Source organism: Gobius niger (genome assembly GCF_951799975.1).
Source record: "Gobius niger genome assembly, chromosome: 23".
NCBI lineage: Eukaryota > Metazoa > Chordata > Actinopteri > Gobiiformes > Gobiidae > Gobius > Gobius niger.
Genome location: NC_136874.1, coordinates 767,979 through 782,282, shown reverse-complemented (window position 1 = coordinate 782,282; position 14,304 = coordinate 767,979). Strand labels below are relative to the sequence as shown.

Here is a 14,304-nt window from a genome sequence, read left to right as displayed (position 1 = left end):
GATCTCTGTGTTTCCCTTCATTCCCTCCCGGGTTAAACTGCTGAATAACGCTCCTCTCTCTGCCTCTCGTGACGTGAGTTGTTTACGCGGCTCAAACGCTGCAGTGACGCGTTTCGACCAGCAGGGGCTTACGTAACCTTCAGGAGGTAAACAAGAGGAGCCCCGCGGTTCTCAACCTGCTGCGCGCGGACCAGCTACAGTAAGAGCAGAGTGTGATGCAGGTTTTCCTCATGATAATTTAACTCCACATGATTAAAACAGAAAACCTCATGAACTGAGCTTTAGTGGTTCACGAATATGATCCTTATATTTCTGCAAACATCCAGCAGAACAAGCACTTTACACGTTTCTTTTGTCACAATTGTTTTTCAAAATTTCCCCCAGTTTTTATCTTAATTTAATCCCGAATGTTTCAGATTTCCCCCTAATTTTTATAGATTTTTCCCCTAAATTTTCCCCAATTTTTATCATATTTTTTTCCCAAATTGTCCACATTTTTCCCCAAAAGTTGCAATTTTTTCTTTTCTTTTTTTCCCCATTTCTTCCCCAATTCTTCCCAATTTCCCCCCATATTTATCTTAATATTTCCCCCGAATTTTTCACAATTTCCCCCAAAATTTATTTAAACTTTTTCCCAATTTTTACATTTTTATTCTCCAGTTTTCCCCCATTTTCCCTCCACAATGTTTGTCTAAATTTTCCTCCCCCTTTATTTCCAATTTTTAGATATTTTTTTGCACATTTCCTGACATTGGAGATAAACAGCAACGTTTGAACCAAAAATTCTGCCAAATCTGCAGCTAAACACATTTTTTTGTGCATTTATACAAGAAAATAGATAATAAAATGCCAGTGACTTTCCCGGAACTCATTTCGACCACTGGATTTGATCTTTTGATGTTTTTAAACTCTTGTCTTGAAGCTAATTCCCTGTAACGTCATTATTCCCACAGTAACAGAGCCTCATACCAGTTTGAATGGAGCAGACCCCTCTCTCTCTCTCTCTCTGATTTCCCAGCATCCCCCGCTGCAGAGACAGTAGGTAAACAACCGTGGCTCCAGTGACCCCTTCCCTCTGCGGCCGCACGGTCTGACAGCGCCACCTGCTGGACAAACAGCGCTCTTACTACAGGTTTGTTTGGAAAAAGTGTTGGACTAAAAGTACTTCAGTTCAGGGCTGGGCCAGACACTGACAACAATAATATCTCAGTTCTCGATAACGATGGAGCCATATCTTTGCAAACATCAGAAATATGTATAAAAGTGCTGCAGACTCGACATTTATATTAGTTTAGTCGCTCAAAAAGAGAATTGTCCTAAAAAGACAACAAATAATGCCCTATTTTACCCCATTTTTCTCCTTCTTTTTCTTTATACAATTGTTACCCTTTTTCCAAAATGTTTCCCCATTTTCCCCCCACATTTCTTTTTACAACCCCCATGTATTCCCCCATTATTGTATTTTTTCCCCGCACTTTTTATCCCAAACTGTTTTTTTGCTCCGATTGTTTAAACCAAATGATCGCACTTTTCCTCCCCAACTCTTGGAGAGAACCTCTATATTGTACATTTGCATATTTTCCAAACAGATATTTCTTTATTATATATTGCCGAGTTTAGAACTTACCACTTTGACTTTACATCTCAGCCGCTGCGCTCAGTCCTGTGTCTCCCTCTTGTGGCTGAAAGGCAAACAACAGCCTCATTAAACTTCACGGAAAAAAAAAACATTATACAAAATTACAAAAAAAACAGCATAACTCATTTTTTTTAAAGTACGTTAGTGTAAAAACAGACGACGAGACGATGAAAATAAGTATGTAAAAGTATAAAACAAAAGAAATTTAAAAAAAGATGCTAACCGGAAGTTCAACATTTAGCTAGCGCACTTACAACTGTCGCTAAAATAATAAAACCTTGGTGTAGATTAAGTGTACGTTTTTAAATATGCGTTTAAAGTGATTTAAATTAAACTACCAGTGTTATTATTATTATTATTATTATTATTATTATTATTATTATTTTTTTTTGTGCCGTTTTTCTCTTGCGCTAAAACGAGCCTCAAACCTGGCGGAACAAACGCGCTGCTCTGTTGTTTCCGGTGGGACGCATTTGACTGCTTCTCATCACAAAGGAGTTTTTTAACATGAACGCCTCTTTTTCGTGTTTTTAATGAGACTTTAAATCAGGTAAGAGTAAAAACTGACACTTGCACGTTTGTTTCGCGTGTCCGTTTTTACATCAGTGCCTAAAAATATAACTTTGACTTAAATCAGAGTCATTTTAGGCCATTTGAACAAAGTATACTTCCTGTAATGTCATAAAGTAGGTCTAATGTCGCTATAACCTGTGACTAAATGTGTAAATAAATAGAGGAATAGCTCGTTATAATGATCACTAGTCTTTAGATCTTTTTAAGTCTTTTTATCCTTCGGGAATGTTTCTTCCTGTAATGTTATGAGGAAACATGGAGGAGCGGAGGGACATGTCTGGACACATTTGACGCTGTTCCTCTAAAGTCAAATCAATGACGTAACAAAATAATCGTAATTTTTTACCTTTGTGTTTTAAATGTACTTTAAAACGTGAGATTATTGTCCTTTATTGAATAATACAGGTTTGTGTCATCGAGCAAGACACATAATTATTAATGTTAGAGAAATAACAATGGTGTTCGAGAGGATAGATGAATGACAGGCAGCAGTCTGGATGTCTTATGCAGGAGAAGTTTATTTACCATCGGTGCGGGACCCGGAGACATGAACTCGAGACACTGCGCTAGTCCTACCATTCAAGTCTCCGGGTCCCGCACCGATGGTAAATAAACTTCTCCTGCATAAGACATCCAGACTGCTGCCTGTCATTCATCTATCCTCTCGAACACCATTGTTATTTCTCTAACAATTAATAACTGCTGGGATTATTGATATGATAAGTTTTCTCCTCATCTACTGATAGATCTCCATATTTGACACTTAAACTGGAGATTATAAATAAGGAAATCTTCTACAGTTCTGTCCTTAAGTAGAGTTTTTGAAGATCCATTGTGAGATCAATAAAGGCTTTTCTTATCAGGCTTATGGACAACTTAACTTTTGACTTTGAGCCTTTTAAGAAATGCAGTGGAGCAGAAAGTGTTATATTTATCTTTCTAATAGAGTAAGTTACGACTCAAGTAAAGTACGGAGAAATTTACTTGTGACGTTCAGCTCTCAGAAACACTCAGGTGCAGAATAGACAGAATTAAATAGTACATGCTGACAGAGGTGTCTTATATACACTGACTATCAAAAACTTTAAGGGGACAAGAAGAATAGGTGGCGTTCACGTGACATCACAACATCCTAAAGAGCCATAGTTTAACATTGAGGTGGAGCAACTGACGGTAACTATGGTAACGGTGGTAACTGACAAAATGCATATTTTTATGTCTTTGTTTTTTGGCTCATATCTCAGTCATTACTGGAGGAATCCACATGAAACAAAAACTGTCACAAAGTTCATCGTCTCCTCTGTCGGCTCATATGAACTAATGTCCAATTATTATCTCTAAAAAATGTCAAAGTGGTGACAATATGCGAAAACATGACCATGATGTTGTCCAATAGAAAGGACTGTCAGACATAAAAATAATATCACAGGTTTGTGAATCCGATCACGATCAAACACTGAAGAGGAAAAACATTTGTCAATGTTCGTTTTGGAGATTTCTTCCAAAAACTGCATTTCTCCCATAGAGTTGCATTGGCCCCGCCCTCCATCTGACATTATGACATCATCACATTCGAAATCGTAAACGCCACCTATGAACAGCAGGTGGCGCTGTGCAGAAAGACAGGTTGTATTGCCGAATACAACAGAACAAAATACACAAGTAGGCTTCTCTAGAACCAGAAAACAGAGCAATAATGTGTGGAAGATCTGCAAATCTATGGGGGATTGGGGGGAAAAAATCATTTCATTTGAGCGGAAACAACCGAGTCACTTCCTTTAATCTGTCCCTGGATAGATTCATTTTTTTTTTTTCGGTTCCTTCTTTTGATGCTCTCATTTTTTCCGATACCGACTGGTATTGTTAAACGGTACCAGCCCTACAAACAACTCACATGGAATAAAATTAAATAAATGTGACTTTTACTAATTTAGTTCATACATGTAAACCATATGGAGCTCTGCTTGAACAAACAATAAAAATGCTAACCCCTCTAGCACAACAAAAATCAATCAAAACGTAAATATTTTTGTGTGCTCTAGGTTTTCAAAATGGAGGGTCCGTCCACCAGCGCCGCCTCCTCCTCCTCCTCGTCTGCTGCTCCGGCCACGGTCGCCGCCCAGGTGCCCTTCCTCCACCTCTGCAGCACCCTGGAGAAGATCCAGAAGTGCAAAACGCGCCCCGAGAAGATCAAAACCCTGGGCGACTTCATCGACTCGTGGCGGAAGTTCCACTCGGTGCTGCACAAGGACGAGCCCACGACGCCGGACTCCTTCTACCCCGCCATGCGCCTCCTCGTGCCCGCCTTCGAGCGCGAGCGCGTGGCGTACGGCATCAAGGAGAGCATGCTCGCCAAGCTGTACATCGACGTGCTGGGCCTCCCGAAGAACGGCCCGGAGGCCAACAAGCTCCTGAACTACCGCGCGCCCACGTCCACGCAGGGCGAGGCGGGCGACTTCGCCGGGATGGCCTTCTTCGTCCTGAAGAAGCGCTGCAGCGGCCAGGGCAACCTCAGCGTCGAAGAGGTCAACGACTTCCTGGACTCGGTGGCGATCAACAACGCGGGGAAGAAGAAGGACCTGGTGAGGAAGAGCCTGCTGCACCTGATCACGCAGAGCTCGGCGCTGGAGCAGAAGTGGCTCATCCGGATGATTCTGAAGGACATGAAGATCGGGATGAGCAAGGAGATCGTGCTGCAGGTGTTCCACCCGGACGCCACCGAGCTCTACAACGTCAGCACGGATCTGAAGAAGGTCTGTCAGCAGCTGCACGACCCCAGCGTGTCGCTCAGTGACGTGTCCATCGGCCTCTTCTCCGCCTTCAAGCCCATGCTGGCGGCCGTCGCCAACATCCGCAACATCGAGAAGCAGATGGGGAACAGGTGGGGTCGGGCCTCTCGCTCCCTCTTTCTCTCCTCTCTCACTCCCTCTTTCTCACTCCCTCTTTCTCTCCTCTCTCACTCCCTCTTTCTCACTCCCTCTTTCTCTCCTCTCTCACTCCCTCTTTCTCACTCCCTCTTTCTCTCCTCTCTCACTCCCTCTTTCTCACTCCCTCTCGCTCCCTCTCACTCCTCTCTCTCTCTCCTCTTTCTCTCCTCTCTCTTTCTCTACTCCCTCTCACTCCCTCTCTCTCCTCTCTCTCTTTCCTCTTTCTCTCCTCCCTCTCGCTCCCTCTCACTCCTCTCTCTCACTCCCTCTCTCTCTCCTCTCTCTCTTTCCTCTCTCACTCCTCTCTCTCACTCCCTCTCTCTCTCCTCTCTCTCTTTCCTCTTTCTCTCCTCCCTCTCGCTCCCTCTCACTCCTCTCTCTCACTCCCTCTCTCTCTCCTCTCTCTCTTTCCTCTCTCACTCCTCTCTCTCACTCCCTCTCTCTCTCCTCTCTCTCTTTCCTCTTTCTCTCCTCCCTCTCGCTCCCTCTCACTCCTCTCTCTCACTCCCTCTCTCTCTCCTCCCTCTCTTTCCTCTTTCTCTCCTCCCTCTCGCTCCCTCTCACTCCTCTCTCTCACTCCCTCTCTCTCTCCTCCCTCTCTTTCCTCTTTCTCTCCTCTTTCTCTCCTCTCTCTCTCTCCTCTCTCTCCTCTCTCTCTCCTCTCTCTCCCTCTCTCTCTCCTCTCTCTCCCTCTCTCTCCCTCTTTCTCTCCTCTCTCTCCTCTCTCTCTCTCCTCTCTCTCCCTCTCTCTCCCTCTCTCTCTCCTCTCTCGCTTATCGTGATATTTATGTTTTATTTTTTTTATTTTTTACATAAAACAAAGCTTACAAATAGCACATAGACAAAGGAAAGACACATAAGGGTAGGGTACATATTTGATTCTTCGTTCTCGGGTTCTGCATGGCGTGGATGTGTGGTGTGTGTGCTGAGCAGGTGTGAGATATGAATAAGAGAGAAAACAAAACAAAAAAGATGAAAGCAAATAGTAAATCATGGGAAACAAATGGTGGAACATGAAAATGATGATAGTAACAAATAATAGTAAAGAAACAATAATAATAGAGGTAAAGGTAAACTGAATGGGGTAATGAACATGAGGAAGGGTAAACATTCAAGATTGAAATCATATAAACCATTTAGATTTGGAGGAAGAAAAGGGAGAGAACAAACAGGAAACTACAATATTAAGTTCTGACCACCCCCACCTGCATCTCTGTCCTTGATATTTCTGTTTTATATCATGATATAAAGTTTCTCTCCTCCCTCTCTTTCCTCTCCTCCCTCTTTCTCTCACTCTCTCTCCTCCCCCTCCCTCATGTTTCTGTTTTATATGGTGATGTTTCTGTTTTATATGGTGATATTTCTGATTTATATGGTGATATTTCTGTTTTATATCATGATATAAAGCTTCTCTCCTCCCCCTCCCTAATGTTTCTGTTTTATATGGTGATGTTTCTGTTTTATATCGTGATATAAAGCTTCTCTCCTCCCCCTCCCTCACGTTTCTGTTTTATATGGTGATGTTTCTGTTTTATATCGTGATATAAAGCTTCTCTCCTCCCCCTCCCTCACGTTTCTGGTTTATATGGTGATGTTTCTGTTTTATATCGTGATATAAAGCTTCTCTCCTCCCCCTCCCTCACGTTTCTGGTTTATATGGTGATGTTTCTGTTTTATATGGTGATGTTTCTGTTTTATATCGTGATGTTTCTGTTTTATATCGTGATGTTTCTGTTTTATATGGTATGGTATGGTATATATATATATATGATATAAAGCTTCTCCACGTCTCTGCCCCACAGCCCGTTCTTCATCGAGACCAAACTGGACGGCGAGCGCATCCAGCTGCACAAAGACGGCGACGTTTACAAATACTTCAGCCGTAACGCCTTCGAGTACACGCAGCAGTTCGGCGGCTCGCCACTGGAGGGCTCCCTCACGCCGTACATCCACAACGTGTTCCGGAGCGACGTGGTCAGCTGCATCCTGGACGGGGAGATGATGGCGTTCAGCCCCAGCGCCGACACGTTCATGCAGAAGGGCAGCAAGTTCGACATCAAGAAGCTGATGGACGACTCGGAGCTGCAGACCTGCTTCTGCGTGTTCGACGTGCTGCTCGTCAACGGCCGCAAGCTGGGCAAGGAGCCGCTGAGGAGGCGCCACGAGGTCCTGCAGACGCTGCTCACGCCGGTGAAGGGCCGCGTCCACCTGGTGGGGAGGACGGAGGTGAGGAGCACCCGGGAGGTGGTGAGCGCCCTGAACGACGCCATCGACGGCCGCGAGGAGGGGATCATGGTCAAGGACCCCCTGTCCATCTACAAACCGGACAAACGCGGCGAGGGCTGGCTCAAGATCAAGCCCGAGTACGTGGACGGGCTGATGGACGAGCTGGACCTGCTGATCGTCGGAGGCTACTGGGGGAAAGGTACGTGCGAGGCCACAGGGGGGCGCCGTGCTGTGTGCTCATGAGGCCACAGGAGGGCGCCGTGCTGTGTGCTCATGAGGCCACAGGAGGGCGCCGTGCGAGGCCACAGGGGGGCGCCGTGCTGTGTGCTCATGAGGCCATATTTAGTGAAATTTAATGAAACAAACATTTATTATAAATGTTAGGTTTGTGGGACCCTGGTATAAGCGGATTAAACAACGAGGAGCCGCGTTAGACGTTATAATGCAGGAGGAACAACACTGTGTCGGGCGTTAGAACCGTCTAACGCGGCTCCCAGTGGTTTAATCCTTACTTAAAATGTTCCAAGTAAAAGTTGATTGTTGTATTAAAGAGTTTTTAATGTTTTTTTCCTCACATATTAGCCGGTTTGCTAGGACCCTGACGTCACACTTAACACGCGTATAACACTGAAGCTAAAGCTTATCTTTCACCTTTCGCCAGCTGGTAACTATGGTAACAAATGCTGAATTTCAGACCCGGTTTAAGGTTAAAATGATGATGAGACTTTTTATTGTTATTTGTTCATAATTGACCTTTTTGTGTTTCATCATCCGTCATGCAGGAGCTTCATATCGAAGCTGCAGTTACGTGTAAGGCCTGCGGGGGCAGTAGTGGGGCATTCTTTTCTTTCTCATCTGTGTATTTACTGACCATGTGACTTGTGCGTTTGTTCACAGGCCGTCGTGGAGGAATGATGTCGCACTTTCTCTGCGCCGTGGCCGAGGCTCCGCCCCCTGGAGAAACGGCGCCCTCTGTGTTCCACACGCTGTGCCGCATCGGCTCGGGCTACACCATGAAGGAGCTGTACGACCTGGGCCTGAAGCTCGCCAAGCACTGGAAGGTCCGTACGAAGGTTCAGAGCGTTTAACAGAGGTTTAAATCCCCGCCGTCCCGCAGGTTTACCGCAAGAACGACCCGCCGGCGTCCATCTTGTGCGGCACGGAGAAGCCCGAGGTCTACATCGAGCCGCCCGACTCCGTCATCATCCAGGTGAAGGCGGCGGAGATCGTGAGCAGCGACATGTACAGGACGGGCTGCACGCTCCGCTTCCCGCGCATCGAGCGCATCCGCGAGGACAAGGCGTGGCACCAGAGCGCCACGCTGGCCGAGCTGGAGCGCTTCCGGAGCAAAGCGTCGGGGAAGCTGGCGTCGCGGCACCTGCGCTTCGACGCCGGCGACGCCGAGCCGCAGAAGAAGAAGCGCAGAGTCCCCGCCAAGCCCAAGAAGGTGGTGGGCGTGGTCGACCACTTCCGGCCGCAGGACCTGAGCGGCGTGAAGAAGGAGACGGACATGTTCGAGGACGTGGAGTTCTGCGTCATCAACGGCACCGAGGAGAAGCCCAAGGCCGAGCTGGAGAGGGGCGTGGCCAGGTGAGCCGGGAGCTCTGGGGAGCTTAGGGGGAAAAAACACTTTGTATCAAGGTTAAAATCTGTGTAATTTTTTTCACTGCTAAAAAAATGATGCAAAAAAATGGAGCCACGCCCCTTCCTGCTGAGCTTCCTTGGTCTGACAGGATCGGGCGGAGCAAAGGCCTTTTTACAGTTTAACTTTAGGAGAGGTTTGGATTCATGGCTGGGTAAATGAGCTTTTCGACTCCTCCTGCACAAAACAACTATAATCAAGCCAGAAATGAAAACAACATGGTTATAGTATAATATATATTATATATTCAGAGAGTTCAGAGAACTCGAGTTTGACTTTTAGAGTCAGTTTGTAGCTCTGTCTGTCTCTCGTGGTTGTCTCTCTCTCTGCAGCTGCGGGGGGGTGGTGGTTCCCTCTCTCTGTAGCTCCGCCCCTCTCACGTCTCTCTCTCTGCTGCTCCGCCCCTCTCATGTCTCTCTCTCTGTAGCTCTGCCCCTCTCACGGCTCTCTCTCTGTAGCTCCGCCCCTCTCATGTCTCTCTCTCTGTAGCTCCGCCCCTCTCACGCCTCTCTCTCTGCAGCTGCGGGGGGGTGGTTCTCTCTCTCTGTAGCTCCGCCCCTCTCACGCCTCTCTCTCTGTAGCTCCGCCCCTCTCATGTCTCTCTCTCTGCAGCTGCGGGGGGGTGGTTATCTCGTGTCTGTAGCTCCGCCCCTCTCATGTCTCTCTCTCTGCAGCTGTGGGGGGGTGGTGGCTCTCTCTCTCTGTAGCTCCGCCCCTCTCACGGCTCTCTCTCTGCAGCTGCGGGGGGGTGGTTCTCTCTCTCTGTAGCTCCGCCCCTCTCACGCCTCTCTCTCTGCAGCTGCGGGGGGGTGGTTATCTCGTGTCTGTAGCTCCGCCCCTCTCATGTCCCTCTCTCTGCAGCTGCGGGGGGGTGGTTATCTCTCTCTGTAGCTCCGCCCCTCTCATGTCTCTCTCTCTGTAGCTCCGCCCCTCTCATGGTTATCTCTGTTTCCGTAGCTGCGGGGGGGTGGTTATCTCTCTGTAGCTCCGCCCCTCTCATGGTTATCTCTGTTTCCGTAGCTGTGGGGGGGTGGTGGTTATCTCGTGTCTGTAGCTCCGCCCCTCTCACGCCTCTCTCTCCGTAGCTGTGGGGGGGTGGTTCTCTCTCTCTGTAGCTCCGCCCCTCTCACGCCTCTCTCTCTCTGTAGCTGCGGGGGGGTGGTTCTCTCTCTCTGTAGCTCCGCCCCTCTCACGTCTCTCTCTCTCTGCAGCTGTGGGGGGGTGGTTCCCTCTCTCTGTAGCTCCGCCCCTCTCATGGTTATCTCTGTTTCCGTAGCTGTGGGGGGGTGGTGGTGCAGAACCCGGGCCCCGACACCTGGTGCATCATCGCGGGCGCTGAGAACATGCGTGTGAAGAACCTGGTCTCCTCCGACCGCCACGACGTGGTCTGGGCCGACTGGCTGCTGCTCTGCCTGGAGCGACAGGAAGTGGTGCCGTGGCAACCGCGTCACATGATCCACATGTCTCCGTCCACGCGGGAGCACTTCGCCAAAGAGTACGACTCGTACGGAGACAGCTTCACCGTGGACACCGACCCCGAGCAGCTGCGGGAGGTGTTCCAGAGGATCCCGGAGGCGGAGGCGGAGGCGGAGCTGGAGGTGGCTCAGGTGAGGAGGAGGAGGGGGAGGAGGGGGAGGGGGAGGCGGAGCTGGAGGTGGCTCAGGTGAGGAGGGGGAGGAGGAGGCGGAGGGGGAGGAGGTCATTACAGGGAGGAGGAGGAGGAGGAGGTGTTCCAGAGGATCCCGGAGGCGGAGGCGGAGCTGGAGGTGGCTCAGGTGAGGAGGGGGAGGGGGAGGAGGAGGCGGAGGGGGAGGAGGTCATTACAGGGAGGAGGGGGAGGAGGAGGTGTTCCAGAGGATCCCGGAGGCGGAGGGGGAGGCGGAGCTGGAGGTGGCTCAGGTGAGGAGGAGGAGGAGGAGGGGGAGGAGGGGGAGGCGGAGCTGGAGGTGGCTCAGGTGAGGAGGTCATTACTCAGGGGAGGAGGGGGAGGAGGAGGGGGAGGGGGAGGAGGAGGAGGAGGAGGAGGTGTTCCAGAGGATCCCGGAGGGGGAGGAGGGGGAGGCGGAGCTGGAGGTGGCTCAGGTGAGGAGGGGGAGGAGGAGGAGGAGGAGGTGTTCCAGAGGATCCCGGAGGCGGAGGAGGGGGAGGCGGAGCTGGACGTGGCTGAGGTGAGGAGGGGGAGGAGGGGGAGGTGTTCCAGAGGATCCCGGAGGCGGAGGCGGAGGCGGAGGCGGAGGTGGCTCAGGTGAGGAGGGGGAGCTGGACGTGGCTCAGGTGAGGAGGTCATTACAGCGGCTCAGGAGGGGGGGTCCAAATCATGAGCTTCTCTCCTTTATGCCCAGTGAGGCAGAGGGATTCTTCATGTATTTCTGCGTCAGCTTCAGTTGATGCCCCCAAGAAGTGACTTCCTGTTTGGATCCAGCTCGCCACAGTAAAAGCACAGCTCGTGGTTGGGCAGAAACAAAGCTGACCTCCTGAATAAGACGTTTTGTTTCTGACCTCTGACCTTCTGACCTCGGGTTTGCAGGTGGAGTCTCGGTACGGCTGGGACGACCTGGCCTCCAGCATGTTCCGCCCCTTCAGAGCCTACGTGGATCTGTACCAGGACCTGGGGGCGTCGCTGAGGCGCAGAGAGGCGCCGCGCCTGGAGGTGGATCTGTACCAGGACCTGGGGGCGTCGCTGAGGCGCAGAGAGGCGCCGCGCCTGGAGGTGCGCGCGCTGGAGTTCCAGCTGCACGGCGGGACGGTGGAGGCGGCGCTGGTGGAGGGCGTGACTCACGTGGTGGTGGAGGCGGAGGAGGAGGCGGGGCGGCTGCTGGAGCTGCGGACGCTCAGGAGGACCTTCAGGAGGAAGTTCAAGATCGTGAGCGAGGCCTGGGTCCGAGAGTCCATCGCAGAGGGGCGGGCGCTCAACGACAGCCACTTCCTGCTTTAGAGGGTCTGACCTGTGAGGAGAGGGTCTGACCTGCTTTAGAGGGTCTGACCTGCTGTGAGGAGAGGGTCTGACCTGCTTTAGAGGGTCTGACCTGCTGTGAGGAGAGGGTCTGACCTGCTTTAGAGGGTCTGACCTGCTGTAAGGAGAGGGTCTGACCTGCTTTAGAGGGTCTGACCTGCTGTAAGGAGAGGGTCTGACCTGCTTTAAGGAGAGGGTCTGACCTGCTTTAGAGGGTCTGACCTGCTGTAAGGAGAGGGTCTGACCTGCTTTAGAGGGTCTGACCTGCTTTAAGGAGAGGGTCTGACCTGCTTTAGAGGGTCTGACCTGTGAGGAGAGGGTCTGACCTGCTTTAAGGAGAGGGTCTGACCTGCTTTAGAGGGTCTGACCTGTAAGGAGAGGGTCTGACCTGTAAGGAGAGGGTCTGACCTGTAAGGAGAGGGTCTGACCTGCTTTAAGGAGAGGGTCTGACCTGCTTTAGAGGGTCTGACCTGTGAGGAGAGGGTCTGACCTGCTTTAAGGAGAGGGTCTGACCTGCTTTAGAGGGTCTGACCTGTAAGGAGAGGGTCTGACCTGTAAGGAGAGGGTCTGACCTGCTTTAGAGGCTCTGACCTGCTTTAAGGAGAGGGTCTGACCTGCTTTAGAGGGTCTGACCTGCTTTAGAGGGTCGGCATCTTCTCTGTCAGCACACGTGAACTCAGGTCACATGACTGTCCGATCACATGACTCCTTCACAGCCTCATATATTTGTATTATGATATCCTTATGTTGGGTCATATTATAACATGTGGTTGAACTGTTGGCCAGCAGAGGGAGCACTTTTCCACCTTTGTTCACCTCAGAAAGACATTTATAAAATAAGAAACGGACCCATTTTCTGAACTCTGGTCCCTCATCGTTTATTTGTGTGATTTTAGGATAAAAAGTCTGTTTTTATTTCATGTGTATTTTTTTAAACGCCTTTTTAAGATGAATCTGCACTGAGTGAGTGAAGAGCTGCTGCTGCCACACATGTAAAGTTCTTAAGAGATGATTATTTCTGCTTTAACGAAATAAATAAATGAATAAATGTGACGTAAAAGTGTGAATATTACTTGTTTGACTTGTGCCTGCGTTTGGTTCATGTTAAAAGTGTAATAATGACTCACAACCACGAGGAAGAAGAAGGTTTGTCCCTGTCGTGTTGCCGAACAGAAGTTATTTTTCCCAACACTTATTTAAACTTTGAATACTCCAGTACTTCTACAGCAAATACTTCAGTACTTTACCTTAAGAGTATGACTGAGCAGCATTTATTAGAGTAATATCTGACCAAGCAATGAAGCCACAGCCAACATGGGGCGGAGCTGTCCGAGGTGCTGATTCAAAAGTACTGGGACCTTTATTTAAAAAATGGGACAAAGTAGCGGAGGAACGATGAGAAAATAAGGGAAATTGGGAAAAAATATTGGGAACATTTTGAAAAATATGGGGAAAATTATAGGGAGAAAAATAGAAAAAAGAGAAAGAGAAAAATAGTAGAAATGTTGGGAAAAAAATCTATTGAGTAAATATAAAAATACATATATGTGATGGTAAATGGAGTTTGTTAGGCCCGAAGCGCTTTACAGTGAGGAGCCCCTGACCCATTCACTCTCTGTCACACAAAGTGAAGTGTCTTGCCCAAGGACACAATGACAGTGTGCATCGCAAACACAATTTTCTCTCCTCTGTTTGATGAAATGTTTTATTATATATTTTTCCTCGTTTGTGGCATTAAAATATAATATTTGTGTTTTAAAAGTTGTATCTGTGCTGTTACATGGTGAAAGGCTTTGGCCTCTGATGGAGCTGTCCGAGGTGCTGATTCTCCTGGGCTTTAACAGGGAGTTCTGCTCTTGTTGACACAGGAGGTCGTTTTGGCCTCAGTTTAGTCTCATTTTAAAGGTCCTATATCCTGGAGCTTTTAGCCATGTTGTTCTGCTATTTCCTTATCAAAAACACCCCCAGAGCGTCTGAACAGATCAGTCATGTTTGCGCTGCAGCTGAAGATGGAGCTCGTTATAACTGGACACACCTGTTCTTTATTCTTACCTAACGATCATGTCACGGAGAAAAAGAAGCGCGTTTGGCTACGAGGACGAGGAGTTTATTCAACCTTCCTAAAGAAGAGGCCACTCGTCAGAAGTTGTTTTTTTTCTCCGGGATTCAGCGACTTTCACCAAAATATAGTTTTTCTGTGACTGTCTCTGTTTGGTGAACCTTCACCTGAACCAAAGTGGATTAACTTTTATGACCAACGCGAGTCCCACAATGTAAACAGCGATGGACCAGAGGGTGAGTCAGTCCAAACGCGGGTTAGCTTGTGTGTTAGCATATTAGCATG

The 14,304-nt window shown here is 48.9% G+C and overlaps 1 protein-coding gene across 1 annotated transcript; it reads left to right on the top strand.

The window, feature by feature from the left end:
- Nucleotides 1-2,104: 2,104 nt before the first annotated feature.
- lig4 (ligase IV, DNA, ATP-dependent) lies at nucleotides 2,105-11,942 on the top strand (the record flags this gene model as incomplete). Its single annotated transcript, XM_079581593.1, has 8 exons — nucleotides 2,105-2,189; nucleotides 4,255-5,093; nucleotides 6,942-7,564; nucleotides 8,263-8,426; nucleotides 8,483-8,955; nucleotides 10,284-10,614; nucleotides 11,541-11,657; nucleotides 11,718-11,942. The coding sequence occupies exons 2-8, from the start codon at nucleotides 4,264-4,266 to the stop codon at nucleotides 11,940-11,942; spliced, it is 2,763 nt and encodes a 920-aa protein (XP_079437719.1). The 5' UTR covers nucleotides 2,105-2,189; nucleotides 4,255-4,263.
- Nucleotides 11,943-14,304: the final 2,362 nt, after the last annotated feature.